At 44.4% G+C, this 17,955-nt stretch overlaps 1 protein-coding gene across 2 annotated transcripts in view; it reads left to right on the forward strand.

The window, feature by feature from the left end:
• The first annotated feature begins 1,278 nt into the window (after positions 1-1,278).
• Positions 1,279-17,955, forward strand: part of PTPN23 (protein tyrosine phosphatase non-receptor type 23) — a 35,697-nt gene continuing 19,020 nt past the window's right edge. Inside the window, exons 1-2 of one of the 2 annotated variants that reach the window (XM_049642587.1) lie at positions 1,279-1,429; positions 10,190-10,264. In XM_049642587.1, the coding sequence (XP_049498544.1) occupies positions 1,346-1,429; positions 10,190-10,264 (159 nt within the window). In that variant the 5' untranslated portion in view covers positions 1,279-1,345. The remainder of the gene's footprint in view (positions 1,430-10,189; positions 10,265-17,955) is intronic. The other variant, XM_049642588.1, reaches the window with a different exon arrangement.

The raw sequence follows: 17,955 nt of genomic DNA on the forward strand, positions 1-17,955 counted from the left end.
CCTACTCCCAACCTGTCCTGTCCCTTTCTGACTGTTCCAGTCCATACTGACTTCCAACTGCTTAATCCTGACCCTTTGCTGTCTCGTGTTTGGGGCCTAAACTGTCTGTCCTGTGGCCAAATTGCTTCCTGTAGCTGCCTGCTTCATAGTCCCATGTCCTATCTTGCTTCTTTCCTTGCTCAGCGATGCTATGCTATGTCTCCCACTGCCATAGCCTCCTCTGGTCCCAGCTGCTGTGTCCAGGTCTAATGATTCCCTTATGGCTGGCCACTACCACACAATCAGAGGACCCCAAGATGGGCTACTTTATGTTCCTGCATTTCATTTACTATAAATTGTGTTGGGGCAACTTTCTCCTCTTCCTCATGGTTGGGATTTTTCAGGGCATGGGCATTATCTTCAATGCCTTCACCTATGGCCAGGCGACCTCAAGATGGTCTTCCAGAAATAAGCTCTTTTAAGGTACTGGTCAATTTTTCCCTTCCCTTAAAAAAATAATTGCAAGGTCCTGCATTTTCTTTTCAAAAAATTTTATTGTAGTAGAATATACCTAACAAAGTTTGTATTTTAATCGTACAATTTGGCATTAAGTGCATTCACATTGTTTTGCAACTATTACCACCATCCATCTCTAGAACTATTTCATCATCCCATACTGAAACTCTATGCCCATTAAACACTAACTCCCTGCGCAGAGCCCCAAGTGGGGCTTGATATCACAAACTGTTCAGATCATGACTTGAGCCGAAATCAAGGGTTGGTCGCTTAACCGACTAAGCCACCCAGGCACCCATAAGATTTTAAGTTATCTCTGCGTCCTACCTGGGGATCGAACTTACAACGCAGAGATCAAGAGCGGCAGTCTCCACCATCTGAGCCAGCCAGGCTCCCCTTGCCACGTTATCTTTATAGAACGCCTGCCCCTGTCTTCTATGTCCCCGACTCTACTTGGGACTATAAGCTTATGGGCTCCAATGCACTTGCTCCGACACAGGAGCGCCAAGGCCAAGGCCAGGACCCCATGTCCTGGCTAGGGAGGAGAAAACCACCCTGCCCCGGCTCCGCAGCTAAATGGAGGAAGACTATCATTCCCAGACACCCTTTCGAAGGGGGCTGGAGATTCGCCTTCCACGCCCTCCCCGCGGAGGAGTGAGCATGCGCAACGGCAGCTGTGCTTGGCGCTGAAGGCTGCGCGGGGGAGGACTGCATTTCCCAACAGGCCCTGCGTGCAATTTTCGGCCCCGCGTGACGAGTGACTTCCGGCGTGGAGGGGCGGGGCGCGAGGCTGAGGCAGCAGCTGGGGCAGCTAGGGGAGCGGCCGGGTGGCCGGCGGGCACAAGCCGCCATGGAGGCTGTGCCCCGCATGCCCATGATCTGGCTGGACCTGAAGGAGGCCGGTGACTTCCTCTTCCAGCCGGCTGTGAAGAAGGTAAGTGCACCCCCCCCCCCTCCTACCTCTCCGGCGTAGCTCCGTCTGCCAGCGCGTGACGCCCCCTGCGCGTCCATCATTTCCCTAGGCCCTGGTCGCAGGGTCGGATGAGGCCAGGAGGGGCCTCCCCTGGCTTTTCTCAGCCTGGTTCTTCACCCCCCCCCCCCCCCCCGCCCTCCGCAGACATTCCTCTCCCCTCCTCGCCCGCTCGGGGCCAGCATCCGCAGCCTTTTTAAAAACCGCTTCCCTACTTCTTCCCCGGGCCATCCACGGTTCCCACCGAGGCACCAGACTTCCTCCGTGTGACGCTCCGGACCTAGTTCTGCTCCGCCCCTCCTCCACGCCGGGACCGCCCCGCGGGGGAGCGGTGGGCGGCCCTGGCCGTCTAGTTTGAACTGTGCCCTCCGTGCGCTATCAGTCCAGGAGCGGACTGGGATGGACGCCGGTGATGGCTCAGCATGTGTGTTTCAAGATGGGAACCAGAGGAATGCCTGACCTCTCTGCGTTTGGGGTCTCTCTGACAGTGCGATTCTCTCCGGTCTCTTGAGAATAAGAACCATATTCAGGAGCCCCCTTGGACCGAAAGATACAGGTCCTTGTCATTTTGGGGGAGGGTTATTGCTTTTCTTAACTGCCCGAAGGGGATAACAGTTGTAGCTCCTGAAGAAACATTTGCAGTCGTTGTGTTGAACCGTCAGTTGGACGGGGAAGGCAGGCGGGTTTGGTGGTGATGGAGGAAGAGACCTCTGTGGCGAGATCAGGTGGGGCTGGTACAGAGAGGGGCCAGGTGTGTTGAATGAGCATCGGGTGCCCTCTGAGACATCTCCCGTGGGGAGGGCCACCTAGTTGCAGTGGGTCAGAGCAGAAGAGAAAAGGAGCCAGGTTGTTGCAGGTTGGCATCCTTGTGTTTTCAGTAGAGCAGCTACCAAAGTAAGTCCCAGGTAATCTAGGCAGTGGACCACCCAGCAGGGTGCTGAAGAAGAGGGATAGAAGAAGGACAGTAGGTTTGGAAGTAGTTACCCCAGTAAACTATCTCCCTCCTCTTTACACTGCCCCTGCCTTAGTTCAGACACTCACAGTTTGTATTCCTTTGATTCTGTCATGAAATCTCTTTGGGTGTCTGTTTCCTCATTTGTGAAGACAGGAAATTAGATTAATCTAAAAGTTAAGAGTTTTGGGGCGCCTGGGTGGCGCAGTCGGTTAGGCGTCCGACTTCAGCCAGGTCACGATCTTGCGGTCCGTGAGTTCGAGCCCCGCGTCAGGCTCTGGGCTGATGGCTCGGAGCCTGGAGCCTGTTTCCGATTCTGTGTCTCCCTCTCTCTCTGCCCCTCCCCCGTTCATGCTCTGTCTCTCTCTGTCCCAAAAATAAATAAAAAACGTTGAAAAAAAAAATTTAAAGAGTTTTGTTACCTTTTCCTCAGACTTTGGCCTTCTATCTGCTCTCTCATACAAGCACAATTAGATGACTTTTTCTAAAACAACAAAACTCCTTTGTTTTCTAGTTCAGTCCCAACCCATTTAGAGGTCAGCCTGACCAACCCCAATTCTTTCAGTATTTTTTGAGGGTCCAGTGTGTGCTTGATCTATGTATTTGTTACAGATTCTGTTCACATTCAGCCATTTGCTGTTCCCTTAACATTCTCTGTATATTTGCTCTTCTCTGCCTTTGGTTGTGGATTTTCTCCCACCCAGAAGAACTCTTGTCTTTGCCTTGTGGGATGGGAATGGGATCCTTCTTTAATGTCCGTATATTCTGTCCATCTTTCAAGGTCCAGTTTAAGTTCTGTCTCTTCCAAAAGGCTTCTTGAATCCGTTCATCTGGATTAATCTTTCCCTTCTCTGAATCCCTTTTTCCATTCTTTTCCTGGTGTCAGTATGTGTGCTATGTTTTAATTCCTCTATTCAATTCTAAGTGACCTGGGAGGCATCTGCATGCTGCTCGAAGCCTAGCAGGGCCCCCTCTACATAGTTGGCATTCAGGAAAACATTTCTCAAATGATTGAATGACAGTCTAAAGGGAATTTAGACATGGTGACCATACATTTATGGAAATCCAGTGGATAAGATCCTAGCCCAGAAAATCCTAAGAGACGTTTTGTTTTTAACTTATCCTTTGATATTCTGATCACTCTTGCCTAACCAACAAGGTTTTATGTGAGTAATGACTTCGCTGGAGTAGTTGCTCATTACCATTTAGCCTGAGGTGGTATCAGATGCAGAAGAAACTTCGTTCTGCAGACATCACCTCTTTTTGTTTCCTCTTTGGGATTGGGGAAGATACCACCAGTTTATTTGATAGGTTAAGATTGGGGCTTGTATTGCGTGAACCCACTGAAAAGGAATAGCAGCCTGTGGGTAGGCTGGGCTCGAGAAGGGCCAGCTCCCTCGGGGTACCCTGGATCTCTTCCTGCAGAGAAGACTGCAGAAGCCACTGCAGCCTGGGAACTCTTCCTGACCTGGACTCCTCTCCTCAGCCCTAGAGCCCCTACTCTGCCTCTGCCACTCGTACCCTTGTCTTCTTCTACCCTTTCTCTCAGCTGTGGGAACCTTCACCAATGACTTGGAGCTGAGAGGTAGAATTTAATGTAGAATACTAGGGTAAAAATGGTTCTGTTGAGGTCAACCTGTTGAGCACTATGCTGAGCCTTGGAAATACAGATGAATAAGAGACTGTTCTTTCTTTCTTTTTTTCTTTCTTTTTTAAAGAATTCAGTTTAGTAGAGGAAACTTAAAATTAAATGGTAATATTAGTGGAAGTGTATGTGCACTATACAGAAGTACCAGCCTAAGGAGGGGCCATCAGAGAAGGCTTGGTGGGTTTTGAAAGATGAATAGGAATTTTCTAGATAGCTAAAGGGCTTGTTTCTTTGTGAGGCCTGGGCTGTTGAAAAGACCTTTCATAGTGGTTAGTATTAGTTTTCGCTCCTGATGGACATGCCTTCAATTATGGAATAATGTGAAATAAGAGCCAAGAGAACAGCAAATGGTTTTGAGCTGCAGTGCCAAGCTTTAGGTGGGGATACCTGGACCCACATAATTTTTTAGTGGGAAAATGCTGCTGTCTTTTCACTTTGTTTCCTGTGCTTTGGAGCCCAGAGTGCTGACTCATTGGCAACTGATGAAGGCTGACCTATACTTTTCATCACTGAGTGATTTTGGGGACAGGTGTTGGTGTTTGAAGTTGTTTCCTCTTCTGGTCTCAAATACCTGCCTTTAATCAACTGCATTAGAGCTTAAGTCAAGCTCACTTGGACTTAGGTGTTAACATCCATTTCTGATTCATTCATTGAACAAATAGTTACTGAGTGACTATATGTGCCAGCCCTGGGAATTCAGGGCTATATGTTATGATAAAAAGTCCTGCCTTCATGGAGCTTACCTTCTAGGGTCCACATGGTTATCTATCCTCAAGGGCAGATGTATCATGTAGCAGCCACCCTGCCAACTCAGTGACTTCTTGGCCTCTCTCCTCCCCACCCTTAGCTGGATTGGTTTCTGAATCTCCACTTTTCCACCAGGTTCCTCCAGAGAATCTGCCTACTATTCAAGGCCTGCCACCACTTGGCTTCAGCCTCCTTCTCTAATTCATTCCCCCAGGCCTCTCCTATAGGAACTTTCAGTCTCTTTTCCTTCCACATCTGGTCATTGTTCTTGCTCTGGTCCTTGCTGGAATTCCTTTCTTCCTGTTCATCACTCAGGTTGAACCATACCTCCTCAGGGCCCCTTTAGCTGCCTGGCTGTTATACGACACTCCTAAATTCAGACCAGGCCTACCGCTATTAACACTCAGTTGACCTGCACCACAGAGTGCACACTCTTATTACCTCTTCTTACTGTTGATCTTATTCACATGTAGGTAAAGCCTCATTTTCAGGTTTGTGGAATCCTCCCCGCTGCGATTTCTCATGGGATAGTTGACTCCTTTGAAACACTTGCTACATAGAAAAGGAAATCAAATGGCCAGAGGCCTAAAAGGGGGCCCTGCCTTCTCAACAGTGAGGAGCATGGGACATTGCCAATTACCTGTGGTGATGACCTGTCTTTTCTCTTACCACAGATCTGGAGTTACCGAGCCTGTCTGCCCACTGTGTTTTACAGCAGAATGGCTCCAGGAACAGATGACGTGCACTGTCCAGTTCATTCTTCTCTGATTTTTTTTTTTTTTTTTTTTTGGGACAGAGAGAGACAGAGCATGAACGGGGGAGGGGCAGAGAGAGAGGGAGACACAGAATCGGAAACAGGCTCCAGGCTCCGAGCCATCAGCCCAGAGCCCGACGCGGGGCTCGAACTCACGGACCGCGAGATCGTGACCTGGCTGAAGTCGGACGCTTAACCGACTGCGCCACCCAGGCGCCCCCCATTCTTCTCTGATTTTAATCTCCTACACCAAAAGCCTGTATCCATTTCACTTGAGATTCTTTCCTTTCCTCGGGAAGTAATAAATACTTATGTGTGGAGAATGCTTCATAAGTGTTGGATGAATGACCTAGTCTAGTTCTGGCACCTGCCACGAGATGTAACTTGAGTTGTCCTTGCTGGTGTTGTTTAGAAGAGATGTGGGAGAGATTCCTTGAGTGTAGAGACAGAGGTTAGACTAGGCGAGGATGAAACTCTGTTCTCATCCTCAGTGCTGTTGGCTTGTTATTTGGCTTTAGGTTTGCTGACACCAAGAGGCAATCCAACTCCTTTCTCTGAATAAAATTAATCTCATGTGAAATTCAGTAGCAAAGCATATATCGTATTGTATTTATTAATAACCCTATATGTGGGACTTAGTTTTGTGTGTATTTCCATGGACCAGCCCAAGGAATCCCCGATTTCCCCATATTTGAGTAAATACTGCAAGTGGAGAAAAGAGAAATATATGTACAGTGAACGAAGGTAATGTTTACACCTGTGATGCCTTTTATTCTCTTTTCTTCTTGGATTATTGCTTTAATTAGTACCGTGAAATTCCAAGATGTTCTGTCAAATTAAGAGCAAAAGCTAAACACCGCCAGCATCTGGGGGTGGGGGTGGGGGAAGCATGCACAGAAGAATGAGAACATGCTAATTAATACAAGAGAAAGTGACACAAAAGGAATATCCCTGGGTCAGGAGTCAGGAAACCTGGCTTGGAGTTCTAGCACAGCCATTGCTGATCTCTAGTTTCCATTTTTCCAGTCTGCAAAAGAATGGCAGGACCTAGGATGAATGTTTCTCATCTGTGATGAATGTGATCTTATCTGCCTACAAAATTCTGTGCCATTTGTTGCTCAGTAAAAGAGCAGAGTAGTATGGAAATAGCCTAGACATTGGAATCAGACCGACCTTGGTTTAGGTCCCATCCCTTCCACTTAATTGCTAGGTGACCTTCAGCTGCTACAAATGATTATAAAACTAATCTGGTCCTCATTTTTCTCACCTATAAGATGGAAATAATATACCTCTTAAGCCTGTGAGAACAAGAATTAATGCATGTGAGTCCCTATGAGAGGTCTTGGCATACCGTATTGATATTTCTCTGGAAATGGCCTTTGTATTCTTATTGTTTGCACTTGTAACTCCTTCCTCTCTTCTCCCCCCCCCCCCCCCCCCAGTGTCTCTGATCCTTAGACATGCTCTCAATTAACATAGACATGTCCATAGGTCTTATTGTTTCCTCAGAAAAGGATCCCCAACTTCTTCAAAGCCCGGCCGGGCTCTGGAGGTTCTCTGGGTCCTGTTGACCCTAACTACCTGTTGGTTGTGTGGGTGCATTGGGGTCCTGTCATTGCCTTCTATGGTGGCAGTGACCTGCTGCTAGGCCTTCCATCTCAGATTGTCGGGAGCTTCACATCCTGACCAGACTTTGTTCTGAGCTCTGTAGAACACAGACTGCAAGATGGTCTCTGTTTTTTACTCTAGAACCTTCAGCCAGCCTTTTTCCTCTCTTTGGTGGGGGAGTGATCTGCAGTCATAGAGGACTCCATCAGAGTTTAAAAAATAACCTGGCTGCTCTGTTGTGGCTATGAGATTCACTATGTGGCTAGAGATTCATTTTCTCTAACTCTTTCCCCAGAATTATTTATGAGAACTGTATTAAAAATAGAGGGAATGAATTGGTCTAATGTGTGATTAAGAACCTGGGCTCTGAAACCCAAATGTTTGGGTTTTAGTTACTGTTCCATCAGTTATTAGTGCTGTGAACCCGGCAGATGCCCTGACCTCTTTGCCTCAGTTTGTTCATTTCCTCATCTGTAAAATGGTGATGATAATAGTATCTACTGCTTGGGGTTGTTACAGGGTTTGAGGAACGTTTTAGGTGCTCACCACAGAGCCTGGTCTGTGGCAGGAGCTCAGTCAGTTTTTGCTGCTGCTGATCTTAGAGGAGGAATGAGACAGGTAGAAGGTGACCTCTTAGGGACAGTTTGCTGGGGTTGGGGGCAGCCTTTCTCTCTCCTTCACCATGTGTGAACAGCAAGGACAGGTGTTTTTAGCGACGCCAGGAGAAGCCTTGTTTCTAAGACTCCAGTGTTCCTCTATCCCATGGGGCCTCCGGGCTGTGTGTACTGTTACTCTAAAACCTCTTACCAAAAGGGAATTAATCAAGGAATACATGCCCATTTTAGTCAAGTTCTACCTTACAGCCCAGGCCACACTTTATATTTATGGTGTTTGGAGGGCTGGTTGAGAAGAGGTTTGGCTAGATCCAAGCGAGGATTGTAAACCAGGAGCCCATAAACGGGCTTCAGAGTGTCTGCGAACTCCTAACATTGTTTGCACATTTTTGCGTTTGTGCATAGTCGAGCATTTCTAGGAAGATTTCTTTCATGGCTTTTATCATATTGTCAAAGGACTTACAGAAGGCCCTGTTGGGCAGAATGTCCCATCTTCTGAATTTTTCGGAGTGTCTCCTCTTAGTATTTTCAATTTGTTCATCCCTCCTCTGCATTTCCTGTAAAGGCAGCCATTTGCTGAGGATCTAACACATACTAACGAGGCCCCTGCTGTTCCTGACGCACTCATTGTTTGGTGTGGATTGGAGGGGTGTCACTGGCATGACCCTGCCACAAGGCACAGTCTGGTGCAGGCATGTTTGGAATGTAGAGAGAGCAGCAGCTGAAGTTCAAGGAAGTGACATTTCATCTGAGTCTTAATAGAGAAGAGGTGACAACATGGGGACAGGTATCGAGACCTGAGAGCAATTCCATAGGACTGTTGGCTGGGTGTCCCTGGAACATGCTAGCGGACAGTCTCTGAAGGCTGTTGGGGCTCTGAAGAGCCCTGAACTCTGTGCCTAGGAGATTAGATTTGGACTTGGAGGCTTTGGGGAGCTACTGTTGCACATTCTTTTTAGATTACAATTTTTGTCTTTAGATTGCAACTCATTTCTCATAATCTCACTATCCTAAGAAAAGCATATTTTGGTTTATTTTTTTCCCCAGGTGCGTGTGTGTTTCAGAAGACTCTGAAGTTAGGAGTGACATTGGAGTTGTGCTAGAAAGATCATTCTGGCCTCTAAGTAAGCGATAGCTTTGAAAGGGTTGCAAGAGGATAGAAAGGAGAGCTCATGGACACATGGGACTTTCAGGAGGTAAAGCCAACAGAAGAGTGGTCAGGGTCAGAGGTTTTGGGAGCGTGACTGGGTGACGCTGAAACAAATTCAGCAGTAGCCTCCCTTCTGTCTGTCCCACCTCTCCCTTTCCCTGCCAGGGCAGATAGGAGCTGTTCCACAGCCTTCCAGGTTTCCATATGGCCAATTCCCTAGCCATGTGGCATAGGTCCTGGGAAGGGACCTCACAACAGGTGAGTGGGCCACAGACATCGTGCGAGTGTGCTGCTGGACAGAGAGGCCACCTCTTTTCAGTCTTTGAACCTCAGGGAACCTGTGAGGTGGGCATCAGTGCTCAGTGTTGGTGGAATGGATGCATCTGCCCCCCTCCCCCCACCCAGATTGCTAACTCGGGCAGCGGGAACTGCAATGGCAGTAGTTCAGCTGCCTTAGCCTGTTGATCTTAGGTAAACAAGGGGTCTTTTGGCCCAGGCTCTGCCTCCAGACTGATGAGTGTGCTCATTGTCCTAGAGAGTCAGCTCCTGAGGTGAAGAGTGCTGTTGTGGGCGGGCGTGCCAGTCCCCTCTCTGATGCGGGCAGTGACTTTCCCGTCTCCTGTCTGGATCATTGCCATCACACGCCTGTGGGCCTGTCCTCATGTAAATCCTTTATTCTGTGGTGCTTTTTCCTAGCGAGAAGGGCTGGCTGGTGAAGAAGCCTTTGCACTCCCACTCTTACTTGGTATCTCTTGTCTGTGTTGGTTGTTGGGTTGGGATTATGGTTGTGATCTCAGAACACAGCAGGGTCCAGTCCTTGAAGGAGGCTTGAATTTGTGGCCTGTTTTGGGATGCTCAGTAGGATCCTATTTCAGCCAGCTAAGTTCCCCCATTCCTGACCTGCCAGAGTCCTGGACTTTACAAAGAGGGCAGTAGCATGACAAAGACCAGCCAGGGTGTTCACACAGGGTCATCCAGTGTTACTTTCCATTTTGCTCAAAGGTGGAGGCTCTCATGGTCAGCTTTTAGTGCTGCCCTGTTACTGAGGTAGAGTTTCCGGTGGACCAGGAGGTAAGCTCATGCTTGTGGGTCTGGACCCAATCCTGAGCCCTGACTTGTGACTTCCAAGGACTCTGGGCAGGAGTGGGAGCCGGGGAGTGTTTTGTATTCCTGGCTTACATCTCTCTCTCTCTCTTTCTCTCTCTCTCTCTCTCTCTCTATGTGTGTGTGTCTCTATGTGTCTCTCTCTAGTTTGTCCTGAAGAATTATGGGGAGAACCCAGAAGCCTATAATGAGGAACTGAAGAAACTGGAGTTGCTCAGACAGGTAGGAGGATAGTATTTTTATGCACATATGAACAGGATTGGTTTGATAGGGAGGTAAAGAAACCACCTGGAACTGTGTTCTTCTAATTTAGTATTTTTTCCTCTGTAAAAGCAGCAAAATTAATGATAGAAAAGTTTGAAAATGTAAAAAGTAAAAAAAATGTAAAAAGTAAAAGATAAACTTAAAAATCCTTCTCAGAAAGTTTTGCATATATATTTTATAATTTATACATATTTATATATAATTTATATACTTATATTTAAATGTGTATGTATGTTTATATACTATATATAATTATAACATAAATATATATGTTAAATTATATAAATATGTGCATGTGTATATATATATATATATATACACACACATATATGATATGATTGACCTTTTAACAACATGGGTTTGAATTGTGTGGGTCCACTTACATGCATTTTTTTTATAGTACAGTACTATAAATGTATTTTCCTTATGATTTTTTTTAAAGTTTATTTATTTTGAGAGAGCGCATGCTTGCGTGCAAGGGACTGGCAGAGAGTAAGGGAGAGAAGGGATCACAAGCAGTCTCCATGCTGTCAGCACAGAGCCTGGCTTGGGGTTCGAACTCCCGAACTGTGAGATCATGACCTGAGCTGAAATCAAGAGTCCAGTGCTCAACCAACTAAGTCACCCAGATGCCCCTTCCTTGTGATTTAACACTTCCTTTTCTCTAGTTTCATTGTAAGAGTACAGTGTATAATACATATAACATACAAAATGTGTGTTAATTGACTGTTATCAGTGAGGCTCTGGTCAACAGTAGGCTATTAGTAGTTAAGTTTGGAAAGTCAGAAATTATAGTGGATTTTTGACTGCATGGGAGTCAGTGCCCCTACCCAGTACCCCCCTCACTGTTGTAAGTGTCAACTGTGTGTACTATATACAACCACAGTAGGATCATACACCACCCAGACTGCTCATGTGGTCTGCTTTTTTCACTTCATGTATTGTAGATTTGTTTCTGTATTGATGAAAGTAGAACAGTAGTATTTTTAATGTCCTGTAATCATCACATTGCACTGGAATTTAGTCTTGTCTCAGAGAACATTAGGTTATTTCAGTTTTTGGCATTGTGAATATAATCCCTGTCTGCATTCTTGGGCACGTATGGGATTGTTTCTGTAGGAATTAGTGGGCAGATGGGATGCACTTGTTTTCATGTGCACCCCTAACTCTGATATACATGCCTACTCCTGTTACTTTTCAGTTCTGGCGGTCTGGTAGTTGAAAAGGGTATTTAATTTTAATTTTCAGTTATTTCATTAGTAGTAAGGTTTCACAGTTGTCAGTGTGTTTGTTGTATACCTTCTTTTAGGAATTGTCAATGTCCTTTGCCCATTTTTCTATTTTTTTTCATTTAAAAAATTTTTTAATGTTTATTTATTTTTGAGAGAGAGAGTGTGCGAGCAGGGGAGGGGCAGAGAGAGAGGGAGACACAGAATCCGAAGCAGGCTCCAGGCTCTGAGCTGTCAGCACAGAGCCTGACGTGGGGCTCAAACTCATGAAGTGTGAGATCATGACCTGAGCTGAAGTCGGCCACTTAACCTACTGAGCCATCCAGGTGCCCCTATTTTTCTATTCTATATAGGCATACCTTGTTTTGTTTTTTCTTTAATACTTTTTTTTAAAAAAGCTTATGTATTTATTTTGAGAGAGACACAGAGTGAGAATGGGGGAGGGACAGAGAGAGAGTGAGAGAGACAGAATCCCAAGCAGGCTATGCATTGACAGTGCAGAGCCGGATGCAGGGCTTGAACCCACAAACCAAGAGATCACGATCTGAGCCGAAACCAAGAATTGGAAGCCCAACCAACTGAGCCACCCAGGCGCCCCTAGGCATGCCTTGCATTGTGCTTTGCTTTATTGTGTTTTTTTTTTAAGATTTTGTTTTTAAGAATCTCGATAACCCAACATGGGGGGCTAGAACCCACCACCCCAAGATCAAGAGTCCCATGCTCCACCAACTGAGTCAGCCAGGCACCCCACTGATCTGTGATCAGTGATTTTTGATGTTACTATTGTAATTGTTTTGCGTACTACAAACTCCATATGAGACTGAACTTAATCAGTAAATGCTGGGTGTGTTCTTATTGCTCTAACTGGCTGTTCCCCTGTCTTTCTTTCGTTGGGTCTCCCTGTTCCTTGGGACACAACAATGTTGATATTAGGCCAGTTAATAACCTTAAAATAACATCTAAGTTTTCAAGTGAAAGGAAGAGCCACATGTCTCTCATTTTTTTTTTTTAATTTTTTTTTTTTAACTGTTATTTATTTTTGAGACAGAGAGAGACGGAGCATGAACGGGGGAGGGTCAGAGAGAGAGGGAGACACAGAATGTGAAACAGGCTCCAGGCTCCGAGCTGTCAGCACAGAGCCCGACGCGGGGCTCGAACTCACAGATCGCGAGATCGTGACCTGAGCCGAAGTCGGACGCTCAACCGACTGAGCCACCCAGGCGCCCCATCTCATTTTAAATCAAAAGCTAGAAATGATTAAGCCTAGGGAGGAAGGCATGTTGAAAGCCAAGATGGACTGAAAAGTTGAAAGGTAGGCCCCTTGCTCCAGTTAGCCAGGTAGCCAAGTGGTGAATGGAAAAGACAAGTTCTTGAAGCAAATTAAAAGTGCTCCTCCAGTGAACACGTGATTAATGACAGAACCACATCAGCCATTGCTGATGTGGAGAAAGTTTGAGTGGTCTGGATAGAAGATCAAACCAGCCACAACATTCCCTTCAGCCAAAGCCTCGTCCAGAGCAAAGTCCTTACTCTCTTCAATTCTGTGAAGGCTGAGAGAGGTGAAGAAGTAAAGTTTGAAACTAACACAGGCTGGTTCATGAGGTTTAAAGAAAGAAGCCATGTCCCTAACATAAAAATATAAGGTGAAGCAGCAAGTGCTGATGTAGCATCTGCAGCAAGTGATCCGGAAAGTTTGGTTAAGATAATTCGTGAAGGCAGCCACACTAAACAACGGATTTTCAATGGAGACAAAACTTAGCCTTCTGATGGAAGAAGATGCCATCTAGGACTTTGACAGCTAGAGAGGAGAAGTCAATGTCTGACCTCAAAGCGTCAAAGAACAGGCTGACTCTCTTGTTACAGGCTAATGCAGCAGGTGACTGTAAGTTGAAGCCAGTGCTCATTTACCATTCTGAAAATCCTAGGGCCTTTAAGAATTATGCTAAACATACTCTGCCCGTGCTGTATAAATGGAACAACAAAGCCTGGATGGCAGCACATGTATTTACAATGTAGTTTACTGTATTTTAAGGCTCCTGTTGAGACCTGCTCAAAAAAAAAAAAAAAAAAAGATTCCTTTCAAGATATTACTGCTCATTGACAATGCACATGGTCACCCAAGAGCACTGATGGAAATGTACAAGATAAATGTTGTATTCGTGCTAACACAACATCTGTTCTGCAGCCCATGGATCAAGGAGTAATTGTGGCTTTCAAACTTACTCTTTAAGAAATCCATTTCTTTTTTTTTTTTTTTAATTTTTTTAAGTGTTTACTTATTTTTGAAAGAGAACATGAGCAGGGGAAGGGCAGAGAGAGAGGGAGACACAGAATCTGAAGCAGGCTCCAGGCTCTGAGCTGTCCTCATAGAGCCTGATGTGGGGCTCAAACCCATGAACCGTGAGATCATGACCTGAGCTGAAGTTGGACGCTTAACCGACTGAGCTACCCAGGTGCCCCTCCTGTTTTTATTTTTTAATTTTTTAAATGTTTTTTTTTTTTTTATTTTTGAGAGAGAAAGAGACAAGCATGAGCAGGGGAGGGGTAGAGAGAGAGGGAGACACAGAAGCTGAAGCAGGCTCCTGGCTCTGAGTTGTCAGCACAGAGCCCAATGCAGGGCTTGAACTCACGAGCCATGAGATCATGACCTGAGCTGAAGTCAGCTGCCTAACCAACTGAGCCACCCAGGCGCCCCTTTAAGAAAGATATTTCTAAGGCTATAGCTGCATAGATAGTGATTCCTCTAATGGATCTGGGTGGAGTAAAATTGAAAACCTTCTGGAAAGGGTTCACCATCCTAGATGCCATTAAGAACAGTCATGATTCATGGGAAGAAGTCAAAATGTCAACATTCATGGGAGTTTGGAAGAAGTGGATTCCAGCCCTCACAGATGACTTTGAGGGGCTCAAGACTTTAGTGGAAGAAGTAACCACAGGTGTGGTGAAAACAGCAAGAGAACTGGAAGTGGAGCCTGAAAATGGGACTGAAGTGCCGTGATCTCATGATCAAGCTTGAATGGATGAGGAGTTGCTTCTAATGGATGAGCAAAAAAAAGTTTCTTGAGCTGGAATATACTGGTGAAGATGCTGTGAAGATTGTTGAAATGACAACAAAGGATTTAGAGTATCATGTACGCTTAGTTGATAAAACAGCAGCGGGACTTGAGAAGATGGACTCCAGTTTTGAAAGAAGTTCTATTGTGGGTCAGATGTTCTCGAGTAGCATTACACGCTACAGAGAAATCGTTCTTGAAAGGAAGAACCAGTCAGTGCGGCAAACTTCATTGTTGTCTTGGTTAAGAAATTGCCACGGCCGCCCAGCCATCGGTGACCACCACCCTGATCAAGTCAGCAGCCATCAGTGTGGAGGCAGGACCATCCACCAGCAAAAAGATTACAACTCACTGAAAGCTTAGATGATGGTTAGCATTATTTTAGCAATAAAGTGCTTTAAAAAAAAATTTTTTTTTAACATTTATTCATTTTTTGAGAGGCAGAGTGAGACACAGCATGAACAGGGGAGGGGCAGAGAGAGAGGGAGACACAGAATCTGAAGCAGGCTCCAGGCTCTGAGCCGTCAGCACAGAGCCCGATGTGGGGCTTGAACTCACGAACTGTGAGATCGTGACCTGAGCTGAAGTCGAATGCTTAACCGACTGAGCCACCCAGGTGCCCCAATAAAGTGCTTTTAAATTAAGGTATGAACTTTTTAAAGATCTAATGCTACTGCACACTTAATAGACTACAGTGTAGTATAAACATAACTTTTATATGCACTGGGAAACCAAAAAATTCATTTTGACCCACTCTATTGTTTTGGTCTGGATCTGAACCTGCAATATCTCTGATGTGTGCCTTTACCTTTCTTCTTACTACTTTATAAGACTTATTCACACATTAATGGTATTGCTCCTTTATCTTCTATGATACAAATTTTTTTCAGTTCATTGTTTTTGTTTATTATGTTTTTAGTGCACACTTCAGATTTTATATATAAATGTGTAAGGTCCATCCCATCCTTCCTTTTACCTGGCTTTGCTATGCACCCAGAAAAGCTTTGTCACCCATGTAAAATTGTGAGCAGTTACATATGTTCTGCTAGTACGTGTACTGGTTGATTTTTACTTAAGTCTTTATATGACATATATTTAAGTATATGATAGGTAAGGGGAAGCTTGTACTTTAACTTTTTCTCCATATGTTTTCTACTTGTTGGAAACACTCTTATACTGAATTCTTATATGTACTTTAGGTCTTTTCAGAATTTCCTATTCTCTTCCACCATGTATCTGCCTGTGACAGGTCCACAGTATTTTAAGTATTGTATCTATTGTAGTTTTTCTATCTGCTAAGACTAATTCCTGGTGATAACTTTTCTTTTTCAAGTTTTCCAAGGCTATTCTCAAATGAGTATTTCTCAATGAACTTAGAATCTTTTTGTCAAGTTCTGCAGAATAGTGTTGGGAATTTTGTGAGCTCATACACCTTACAAGTTGATGAGATAGAATTAATATCTTTATGAGGTTGCTCTTCTCTGCATTTCTTCATATATATTACATACACACACATACACACACACACACATGTGTGTGTGTGTGTGTATGTGTGTGTATCTTTTTTTTTTTTTCCTCCCCAGGCTTCTCAGTAAAATTTCCTTCATGTAGGTTTTTCACATGTCTTGTTGAGTTTATTTCCAGATTTTTTTGGTTGTTGTTGCTATTGAGTGTCCTTCCCCATTCTATTATATATATTTTTCACCTGTTAAGAGTTGGTGTAGAGAAAAGCAACTGAGCAATTTAAGTTTAGTTATTTATATATTTGTAAGTAATCTTTACATCCAATGTGTACTCAGACTCAAGACCCTGAGATCGAGAATTGCAGTCTCCTCAGACTGAGCCAGCCAGGTGCCCCTCCATCGCAGATCCTATCCATACATTTTTCTATTTGGTTAACATTTTACCAGTCCTTGCTAGTACTAATTTCTGAATAGCTGATATAGAGAATGTTGGTAGTCTATGGGAATGCAAGCTGGTGCAGCTACTCTGGAAAACAGTATGGAGGTTCCTCAAAAACTAAAAATAGAACCACCCTGTGACCCAGCAGTTGCACTACGAGGCATTTATCCAAGGGATATAGGTGTGCTATTTCGAAGGGACACCTTCACCCCCATGTTTATAGCAGCACTATCAACAATAGCCAAAGTATGAAAAGAGCCCAAATGTCCATCGATGGATGAGTGGATAAAGAAGATGTGGTATGTATATACAATGGAGTATTACTCGGCAATCAAGAAGAATGAAATCTTGCCATTTGCAACTACGTGGATGGAACTCGAGGGTATTATGCTGAGTGAAATTAGTCAGAGAAAGACAAAAATCATATGACTTCACTCATATGAGGACTTTAAGGGACACAACAGATGAACATAAGGGAAGGGAAACCAAAATAATATAAAAACAGGGAGGGGGACAAAACAGAAGAGACTCATAAATAGGGAGAACAAACTGAGGGTTACTGGAGGGGTTGTGGGAGGGCGGATGGGCTAAGTGGGTAAGGGGCACTAAGGAATCTACTCCTGAAATCATTGTTGCACTATATGCTAACTAATTTGGATGTAAATTTAAAAAAAAAAAAAAAATGTTGGTAGTCTAATTGAAAATACATCCAAAGTTAACAGGTCACTTGTGTACTAAAAAGTCACGAGTACTATTGGTTTATTGCAAGGATGACTGCTTACATATGTGGCCGGTGATAGACAAGAAAATACTAACAGCTAATGATTTTTACAGCATGTATGTACATCTCTGAGACCTGAGCTCAGTCAAGCCAGTACAGACTTCAGACCTTCAGACTTCTAACAAAAATCCCAGGGGGAAACACGTCTTAACAACAGTGCATAAAATGATTAGGAAGATAATATATAAAAATATATTATTTGTAATTTGTTAGAAACCTTATTACAAGGAACTTACCTGACTTTTAAAAAATATTAAAAAATTTTTTTCATTGTGGTAAAATACAGGTAATGTAAAATTTAGCATCTTAAACATTGTTTTTTACAGCTTTATTGAGGTATCATTTGTATACCATAAGATTTACTCAATTTAAGTGTACAGTTCAATGAATTTTAGTAAATTTATGGAGTTAATGCAGCTTTCATCACAGTCTAATTTTAGAACGTTTGTGATATCCCCAAAAGAAACTTCTTGCCCATTTGTGGTCATTCCCTGTCCCTATTCCCAGTCCAGACAGCCACCAGTCTGCCTCTCCTTTTCCAGAAATTTCTCAGAACTCCTTTAGCCTCAGTTTCTTTGTCCAAAAAATGGGTTTCCCGATGATCCTTACTTCATTTTATCATTGTGTGGATTAGGTGAGATAATCCAGTATCGGTCCATTGTCTGGTATTCAGTAAGCACTCAG

This window comes from Panthera uncia, chromosome A2 (genome assembly GCF_023721935.1).
Source record: "Panthera uncia isolate 11264 chromosome A2, Puncia_PCG_1.0, whole genome shotgun sequence".
Lineage (NCBI taxonomy): Eukaryota > Metazoa > Chordata > Mammalia > Carnivora > Felidae > Panthera > Panthera uncia.